This window comes from Cebus imitator, unplaced genomic scaffold (assembly GCF_001604975.1).
Source record: "Cebus imitator isolate Cc_AM_T3 unplaced genomic scaffold, Cebus_imitator-1.0 Scaffold153, whole genome shotgun sequence".
Classification (NCBI taxonomy): domain Eukaryota; kingdom Metazoa; phylum Chordata; class Mammalia; order Primates; family Cebidae; genus Cebus; species Cebus imitator.
In genome coordinates, this window is record NW_016107468.1 from 122,163 (window position 1) to 132,265 (window position 10,103).

At 54.4% G+C, this 10,103-nt stretch overlaps 1 protein-coding gene across 1 annotated transcript in view; it reads left to right on the forward strand.

Moving 5' to 3' along the window:
• CLIP2 (CAP-Gly domain containing linker protein 2) overlaps window positions 1-10,103 on the forward strand; it is a 93,712-nt gene that overhangs the window by 65,278 nt on the left and 18,331 nt on the right. Inside the window, exons 9-10 of the mRNA XM_037743772.1 lie at window positions 3,626-3,730; window positions 6,545-7,480. Of these exons, the coding sequence (XP_037599700.1) occupies window positions 3,626-3,730; window positions 6,545-7,480 (1,041 nt within the window). The remainder of the gene's footprint in view (window positions 1-3,625; window positions 3,731-6,544; window positions 7,481-10,103) is intronic.

Here is a 10,103-nt window from a genome sequence, read left to right on the forward strand (position 1 = left end):
ATATATTATATATATATATATATTATATATATATATAATATATATATATTATATATATATATATATTATATATATATATGTCTTTTTCATTTTTGATGTTGGAAATTTTTAAGCCTATACAAAAATAGAGAAGATAGTATAATGAACTTCCATTTACCCGTCGCTCAGCTTCAACAGTTATTAACTCACCGCTAGTCCTATTTCAGCCATGCCCTGATCCAGGACCTCCTCCCACATCCCAGACGTCATATGGTCCAATCTTTTGAAAATGTAAGTGAGGCCAGGTGCGGTGGCCCATGCCTGCAATCCCAGCACTTGGGAGGTAGAGGTAGGAGGGTCACTCGAGGCCAGGAATTAGAGACCAGACTGGGCAGCAAAGTGAGACCCCATCTCTACAAAAATTAAAGTATTCTGGCTGGACGCAGTGGCTCACACCTGTAATCCCAGCATTTTGGGAGGCCAAGGCGGTTGGATCACTTGAGGTCAGGAGAAGCAGACCAGCCTGGCCAACATGGTCAAACCCCGTCTCTACTAAAAATACAAAAAATTAGCCAGGAGTGGTGGCAGGCACCAGTAATCCCAGCTACTCAGGAAACTGAGGCAGGAGAATCGCTTGAACCTGGAAGGTGGAGGTTGCAGTGAACCAAGATTGCACCACCGCACTCCAGCCTGGGTAACAGAGCAAGACCCCATCTCTAAAAATAAATAAATATTTTTTTTTTGAGATGGAGTTTTGCTCTTATTGCCCAGGCTGGAGCGCAGTGGTGCGATCTCAACTCACCGCAACCTCTACCTCCTGGGTTCAAGTGATTCTCCTGCCTCAGCCTCCCGAGTAGCTGGGATTACAGACATGCTCCACCACGCCTGTCTAATTTGGTATTTTTAGTAGAGATGGGGTTTCTCCGTGTTGGTCAGGCTGGTTTCAAACTCCTGACCTCAGGTGATCTGCCCATCTTGGCTTCCCAAAGTGCTGGGATTATAGATGTGAGCCACTGCGCCTGGTTATAAATAAAATTTTTAAAAATATGGCTAGGCACAGCGGCTCACACCTGTAGTCCCAGCATGTTGGGAGGCCAAGGCAGGCGGATCACTTGAGGTCAGGAGTTCCAAATCAGTCTGGCCAACATGGCGAAACCCGATCTCTTCTAAAAATACAAAAATTAGCCAGGTGTGGTGGCGCCTGCCTGTAATCCCAGCTACTTGGGAGGCTGAGGCAGGAGACTCTCTTGATCCCAGCAGGTGGAGGTTGCTGTGAGTCAGGCTTGCACCACTGCACTGCAGCCTGGGGCAACAGAGCAAGACTCTGTCTCAAAAAAAAAAAAAAAGGAAATCAGATCCTGCCTGTTAACTGCTCACACACCTAGCACCACCACACTAGATATCATCTAGACTCTGTAGAGTGAGCCAGAGAAGACCCCAGGGCCCAGCCACCCTCCCTTCCCAGCCCTGTCTCACACCCCTGCCCCTACGTTACTGTTCTCCAGGCTTTTCTCTGTTTCTGGAACACCACAAGCTGTGTCCTGCCTCTGAGCTTTTGTACACGCTGGTTCCCCCAGCCTGAAACGCTTGTGCCTCTTCCTCCCACGCCTGCCTTGTGTGAGGAGTCCCTTATCCTTCAGGGCTTGTGTGAATTACATGTTTCCTCTATTTCACTGCCATTCCAGCTACTCTCTCCCCAGTGCTATCTGTTCACAGTGCAGATCACAATCTGGAATGCTCTTCACTATTCTTTTATGGTTTCCATCGTCCCCTCCCCGCTCCAGAATAGAAACTCTTTGAGGGGCTGGGCGCAGTGGCTCGTGCCTATAATTCCAGCATTTTGGGAAGCCAAGGCAGGTGAATCACCTGAGGTCAGGGGTTCGAGACCAGCCTGGCCAATGTGGTGAAACCCCGTCTCTACTAAAAATACAAAAATTAGCCCAGCATGGGGGTAGGCACCTATAATCCCAGCTACTTGGGAGGCTGAGGCTAGAGAATCTCTTGAACTCGGGAGGTGGAGGTTGCAGTGAGCCAAATCACGTCACGGCACTCCAGCCTGGGTGACGGAGGGAAACTATCTCAAAAAAAGAAAAAAGAAAGAAAGTGAGGGAAGGAGTCCTTTGGGGTGGGACCAAATGAAGTTGCCCTTGAAACTGGGAAGCTGGGGGCTTTTTCTTGCCTGTGGGGGCTACCAGTTCCACGTGTATCTATAGCCATCCATGAGGGTTCCAGGCAGAGCTGCTGTGCCCACTGGTGGGGAGGCGAGGCTGGGACTCTCTGCTAGGCTGGGACAGAGCTTGTGATTTTCGGGAAGAGACAGGCTGACTTTTTGTTGGCACTGGAGCACAGTGCCAGGGAGGCAGGAGCGTGGGGGAGGTAGGGAGAGGAGAGAAAGAGAGAGAGAGGAAGACAGAGGGGAGGAGGGAGGGAGAGAGAGAGAGAAGGAGGAGGAGAGAGGCAGGAGAGAGAGGCAGGAGAGAGAGGGAAAAAGAGGGAAGGAGAGAGACGGAGAGGGAGAAAGAAGAGTGTGGGAAGGGGAGGGGAGAGAGAGAGACCCTTTTTTGTTATTGTTCCTTAAGAAAATTCAAGAAATAAAATAGGCCAAAGGACGTAATCATCTCAACGTCTCAATGAACCGCAGGAGTATTTCTCATCAGGTGGTGTCCATTCACACCTTCACCAATAGAAGAGTTTCCGGGTTCTTATTCCAGGTTTCACACCTAGATGCTGTTTTGCTAAGCCCCGCCCCTTCAGAACTGCCCTGCAGCTGATTAACCCCTTCTCTCCTGGAGAAGAAAGAGCACCCTCTAGCGTCTCCCTAAGATGAACTTGGGTGTTCAACCGGCTCTGAAAGTGCTCACCCTCCCCGGCTTCCCTTCCAAGATCTGTTATGGGAAATGCCAGCCTTGACACCCTGAGAATGCTGGCCTTTGTCAGCAGATGAAGCGGATATTGTCAGGCTGGGACAAAAGTGCCCTTGTGATTTCTGGAGACCAGGCGTCCTCTGTGGGGTCTGGGGGGTGGGCACCGATGGGGCCCGGCGGTGGGAGGCACAGCCCAGCCTCCCTCGAGGAGGCTGGGGCCTAGAGAATCCGGAGGGGGCGGGTACATTTTGGAAACATCTTTTGTGTTATGGGTTCTTGCACCTTTAGCACGGGCCTGGGGGGTGTGGATCGGGAATCCTGGGGTCCTTTATTTATTCCTCATCCTGGGGGGGTCTCCTATGTGCAGAATGCTTTGCCTACAACCAGCGACAGCCTGCAGGGGAATGGGAACAGGATGGTCCCCTCCCCAGGAGCAGGTCATGGGCTGCTGGTTGGGGGTGGAGGGGACAACAGATAAGAAGTGAGGTGGCCATTGCTACCCTAAGCAGGTGCCAGCGAGGGAGGACGGCTGCAGCCTCCCCCCTACACAGACCCAAGTGGGACACAGTGAGGGGTGGGGGTCAGGCCCCACCTCCCCAGACTTCCTCTCTTTCCCTGAGCAATTCTGGCTCATGAATCTGCTCTCCTCGCCTTGTTCACAGAAGATGACGCCTCCTCTCTTTCTCTCTCTCTCCTTCTCTCTTTCTCCGGCTTCTTCTTCCCTGTGCCCCCCTCCCTGTGTCCCCGCCCCCACCCCACCGTGTCCACCCTGGGTGGACCAGACCCAGACGCAGCTGGAGCACGCGCGCATTGGGGAGCTGGAACAGAGCCTGCTACTGGAGAAGGCGCAGGCCGAGCGGCTGCTCCGAGAATTAGCGGACAACAGGGTAACCGCGCCACCACGCCCGCCTGGCCTGCCAGCCACCTTGCCCTCTGGTGCCCTCTCCGGCTTCTCTGTTTCATTATTGACTTTCTTTAGCTGCTATCATCTTTTTTTTTTTTCTTTTGTACCCCCTTGGAGGAGGGAAGTCAAGATTTAGAAATGTATTTATGCAGCCGGGCGTTCATGCCTGTAATCCCAGCACTTTGGGAGGCCCAGGTGGGTGGATCGCCTGAGGTCAGGAGTTCGAGACCAGCCTGGCCAATATGGTGAAACCTTGTCTCAGCCGGGCATGGTGGCTCATGCCTGTGATTCCAGCTACTTGGGAGGCTGAGGCAGGAGAACTGCTTGAACCCAGGGGTGGAGGTTGCAGTGAGCTGAGATCCTGCCATGGCACGGTCTGCCTTGGTGACAGAGCAAGACTCCGCCTCAAAAACAAACCAAGAAAAAGAAATGTGCTTATGTTCTCTGGCTAAGGGTTGCTCACTGGGGTGGAGTTGGGGGCAGGGGTGGTCTGTTTTTTTTGGGATCTGGCCCCCCAGCTCATGGTCCCAGTAGCTGAGAATGTCCTGTGAGACCGCCCCCTATGCATTGCCACAACAAAGTTTTGGGGCCCTTGGGAATGTCCTGCCCTTAATGCCTGTCCTGTAGGCAGACCCAGAAACTACGGATCCATGCTTCCTGTCTCCCCAGCTGAGGAGGCTGGAGAGAGGAAGGAGGTCGGGAACTGCAGATACCTTCCCGGGTTCTCTGGCCCAGGGAGCCTGAAACATGGGGCAGGAGGGCCCGGCCTGAAGGCCCTGGGGCTGAGGACGTGGTGGGGCTTTTTCGGGAGTGGAGGTGTCCCCAGGAAATGGGACTGTGATGGGTCCCGGAGCCATGGAACAGCTGTGCTTGTGGGTGAGGCTTCCAGAGTACAGGACATGGTTCCGAGTCCCTGCTCTGGGCCCAGCAGTCTCCTCCAGGCTTACCATGCATGCTGGGGTCCAGCACTCTGTGCAGGTGCTCACATCCAAACAGCAGCCGGCCCCCCAGCAGCTCCCCTGGGAGGAAGCTTACACAGGCAGCAAGCGATCACGGGAAAAGCACCCGTAGTAAACAGCGTGTAGGTGTGGAAGGAGCAGTGGTCAGTTTCTGCACGGTGGCCTCAGTGCACAAGTGGCTGTGTGCATGTGTCCGGAGACACACAGGGTCCATTTGCACACACGGGCCATTGCCCAGTGACCACGTGCTTGTACAGTACACACTCACATGCATCAAGACTGAACGCACAAACTGACTCAGTCACTGTGGACGGTCTAGAGCCCTCCAAATGCATCCTGGTCTAGGGTTCAACCTGATGAAGACACAAAAACAGGCCTGGGTGTGGTGGCTCACGCCTGTAATCCCAGCACTTTGGGAGGCCAAGGCGGGTGGATCACCTGGGGTTATCTGAGGTCAGTAGTTCGAGACCAGCCTGGCCAACGTGGTGAAACTCCGTCTCTACTAAAGATATAAAAATTAGCCAGGCGAGGTGGAAGGAGCCTGTAGTCCCAGCTACTTGGGAGGCTGAGACAGGAGAATCATTTGAACCGGGGAGGCGGAGGTTGCAGTGAGCCAAGATCACGCCACTGCACCCCAGCCTGGGCAAAAGAGCAAGACTCCATCTCGAAAAAAACAAAAAACAAAAATAGGTTTATCAAACTAAAGGATACCTTCAGAAAGAAAATGTTTAAAGCTTGTAATAGATTTAAACCTTGAAAATATATTGTTTCCAAATCTATGACCATCAGCCTGATCAAGGTGGTTTTCTGGAGAAAGAAGCCTCTGAGAGCTTTGTTGAAAGGTGAATCTGAGAGCACTCACTCTCTTCTGCTTTAAGCATTAAACTGGACCTTTCATGGCCACTGCCTGCAGCTAGCCCCTTGGTTGGAGACCTTCCTGGGGCAGGATAATGCAAAATTCACTGTGGCTTCTGCTCTTTACAAAGAATGTTAACAAAAAAAAATTCTTAATAAAAGAACAAAGAACTTCAACTCAGTTGGGTGTGGTGACGTGGTGGCTCATGCCTGTGGAGTCTCAGCTGCGCTTGAGGCTGAGGCAGGAGGATTGCTTGAGCCCAGGAATTTGAGGGTGCACTGAGCTATTACTGCACGGCTGCTCTTCAGCCTGGGCAACATAGCAAGACTCCTGTCTCTTTAAAAAAAAAAAAAAAAAAAAAAAAAAAAGTCTGGTCAAGGTGGCTCACACCTGTAATCTCAACACTTTGGGAGGCTGAGGCAGGTGGATCACTTGAGGCCAGGAGTTTGAGGCCAACCTGGCCAACATGGTGAAGCCCCATCTCTACTAAAAATACAAAAATTCCCCAGGTGCATGGTGGTGCACGCCTCTAGTCCTGGCTACTCAGGGGGCTGAAGCAGGAGGATCACTTGAACCTGGGAGACAGAGGCTGCAGTGAGCCGAGATCAGGCCCTTGCACTCCAGTCTGTGTGACAGAGTGAGACTCTGTCTCAAAAAACAGTAACAACAAAAAAGCTGTAGCCTCAAATAGGTGGTTTCTTTTAACTACCAATTTGTCCAAGCCACGTGGGTAAGGCAGTGGTGACAGTTGGCTCTGTGAATCTTTGGGGTACAGCTAGGGGGGTCTGGATGCTGGGATGGACGGGGCTTTTGCGTCCAGCCGGCATTCAGGAGAGAGTGGGCGCCTTTCCCTTCCCATGACCTCCACCTGCTGGGGCTGGTGCCCTCAAGTGGATGCCCCGCCCACCACCACTGTGCCCCCCTCACCCTCCAGCTGGCAGCCAGCCAGCCCCCTGACCCCTGTCTCCCTCTCTCCCCGCAGCTGACCACAGTGGCCGAGAAGTCCCGGGTGCTGCAGCTGGAGGAGGAGCTCACCCTGCGACGCGGTGAGATCGAGGAGCTGCAGCAGTGCCTGCTGCACTCGGGACCCCCGCCCCCGGACCACCCCGACGCCGCCGAGACCCTGCGGCTGCGGGAGCGGCTGCTGTCGGCCAGCAAGGAGCACCAGAGGGAGAGCGGGGTGCTGCGGGATAAATACGAGAAGGCCCTGAAGGCCTACCAGGCGGAGGTGGACAAGCTCCGTGCGGCCAACGAGAAGTACGCGCAGGAGGTGGCGGGCCTGAAGGACAAGGTTCAGCAGGCCACCAGCGAGAACATGGGGCTCATGGACAACTGGAAATCCAAGCTGGACTCGCTGGCCTCGGACCACCAGAAGTCCCTGGAGGACCTCAAGGCCACCCTGAACTCGGGCCCAGGCGCCCAGCAGAAGGAGATCGGCGAGCTGAAGGCGGTGATGGAGGGCATCAAGATGGAGCACCAGCTGGAGCTGGGTAACCTGCAGGCCAAGAATGACCTGGAGACCGCCGTGCACGTGAAGGAGAAGGAGGCCCTGCGGGAGAAGCTGCAGGAGGCCCAGGAGGAGCTGGCCGGGCTGCAGCGGCACTGGCGGGCCCAGCTGGAGGTGCAAGCCAGCCAGCACCGGCTGGAGCTGCAGGAGGCCCAGGACCAGCGCCGGGACGCCGAGCTGCGCGTGCATGAGCTGGAAAAGCTGGACGTGGAGTACCGGGGCCAGGCGCAGGCCATCGAGTTCCTCAAGGAGCAGATCTCGCTGGCCGAGAAAAAGATGCTGGACTACGAGCGGCTGCAGCGGGCCGAAGCCCAGAGCAAACAGGAGGCCGAGCGGTTGCGGGAGAAGCTCCTGGTGGCCGAGAACAGACTCCAGGCGGTGGAGGCCCTGTGCTCCTCCCAGCACACCCACGTAGGCGCCTGCCCCGCCTGCTGGGGCCGGAGGGTCGGGCTGGGGAGGGCTAGGGCGTTTGCTGACCTCTGTTTTGCAGCCCAGGAAGCATTTTCCTTGTCCCCGAGAGGATGCCTGGGGCAGTCGAAGGGGGGTACCTGGCTCAGAAGAGGAGCTCCTTGGCCCTCTTTTAGAGGAGCAGCTAGCCCCAGTGACCAGGGAAAACCCAAGCTGGTCTGAGCTGACCCAGCTGCACCCCCCCACGGAGCAGAGCTGGAGAGATGGGAGCTCGGTGCCCAGGACGGCCTTCTGCCCAGTCCCTAAGCCTTCATTTAGCCACACGTGTCTTAGGGTACAGGCTCCTGCGACCCGGGACCTCAGACCTTGCGCCTGGGGCTGGCACAGACCCGAGGGCAATCTCTGCCTCTCCCCCTGGGGGTTTCCATCTCCCACTCAGATGCCCACATGGGGAACCAGGGGCAGCCCCCTTTCTGCCAGTCCTAATGAAACTTTAGCAGCGGTGCAGCAAGTACTTCCCCAGAATGTGGGGTTTCCCAGAGTGGGGCCTGGAAGGCTAGAGGGAGGTGGCCCTAAAGAGGTCACTGTCACCAGTGTCAGTTTTGCTCCAAATCTAGAAATTCCTTGAGCATCTACCCCTTCTTCCTTCAGCTGAGCCCATCCTCCCAGCCCCTCTGAGGAGGTCCACACCCAGTTGAGCTGTGTCCGCCCCACCAGGGCCAGGAAGGGCCTTCTGAGTGGCTCTAGCATCATGTCTTATGCCAGGCTCTATGAGACTCCATTTCACCTTAACATCCTTAGATTGATACTGGCTGCATTTCACAGGTGAGCAAGCCGAGACTTTCCCAGGACCCCAGCCCCTCAGCGGCAGAGATGTCCAACCCCATTGCCTGTGGGGCTGACAGAGTACCCAGGACAATAGGAATTAATTCACAGGATAGATGGCTAGAAACGGACTCTTGCCTGGATACAAATTGCACTCAGGGATTCTTGAGTTTTCAGTTCCCCACTTACATTTGTTTTTTTGTTTTTTGGGTTTTCTTGAGATGGAGTTTCGCTCTTGTCGCCCAGGCTGGAGTGCAGTGGTGCGATCTCGGGTCACTGCAACCTCCGCCTCCCAGGTTCAAGTGATTCTTCTGTCCCAGCCTCCCAAGTAGCTGCGATTACAGGCATGTGCCACCACGCCCAGCTAATTTTTATATTTTTAGAGGAGGCGGGGCTTCACCATGTAGTCCAAGCTGGTCTCCACCTCCTGATCTCAGGTGATCTGCTCGCCTCAGCCTCCCAAAGTACTGGGATTACAGGCATGAGCCACCATGCCCAGCGCCCATTTTTTTTTTAAAGACAGGGTCTTTCTCTGTCTCCCAGGCTGGAGTGCAGTGGCATGATCATGGCTCACTGCAGCCTCAACCCCGTGGGTTCGAGTGATCCTTCTGTGTTGGCCTCCCAAGTCACTGAGACTACAGGCGTGCCCCACTACACCTGGCTAATTTTTATAGTTTTTGTAGGCAGGGGTTTTTGCCATGTTGCCGTGGGCTCAAGCCATCTGCCAATCTTTGCCTCCCAAAGTGCTGGAATCACAGGGAGGAGCTACTCTACCTGGCCACCCTCATGTATATTTAAACCAGAATTTAGGGCTGGGTGTAGTGGCTCACACCTATAATCGCAGCATTTCGAGAGGCTGAGGCAGGAGGATTGCTTCCGGCTAGGAGTTTGAGACCAGCCTGGACAATATAGTAAGACCCCATCTCTACAAAAATGAAAAATGGTCAAGCATGGTGGTAGTGTGCCCATAGTCCCCAGCTACTCTGGAGACTGAGGCAGGAGGATCACTTGAGCCCATGGGTTTGAGGCTGCAGTGAGCTATGACTGCGCACCAGCCTGGGTGACAGAGTGAGGCTCGGACTTAAGAAAACATAAAAACAGAAGTTAGCATATGGCCAATAAGCTCTCAGGGCTTCCAAATCCAGGGTGCTTTTTTGAGTAAAAGGAAATCTTTCAGCTTCATGCCTTGAGATCGCTTGCAATGGCCTTCCTGCCCCTTCTCCCAGAGAGGGATTTTTTTTTTAGCAAGTGCTCTCCCAGGATCCTGGGCTGAAAGAAAAGGAAGAAACCCAAATTAGCTTCTGTGCACATGGCCTGGTTAGCTGCTCAGCGCAGGCAGAAGCAGCCTGCAACCCAGGACCTGGATCCCCTGAGCGGGGAGGTTTGGGGCTGCTGTACTTCCACAGAGCATGGGGGACAGAGGCCTGAGGACACCTTCCCCATCCCCTGCCCCCCATTTACAGGTGCCCTCAGGCCAAGAAGTAGTAGCAACCTCAGAAAGCCCAGCTCTTGGCCGGGAGCGGTGGCTCACGCCTGTAATCCCAGCACTTTGGGAGGCTGAGGCGGGTGGATCACTTGAGGTCAGGAGTTTGAGACCAGCCTGGGCAACATGGTAAAATCTCTACCAAAAAAATACAAAAATTTGCTGAGAATGGTGGCGCTCAGCCTCCCAGCTACTCGGGGGGCTATGGCATGAGGATCCCTTGAACTGGGAGGTGGAGGTTGCAGTGAGCTGAAATCATGCCACTGCACTCCAGCCTGGGCGACAGAGTAAGACTCCATATGAAAAAAATGTTTCAAG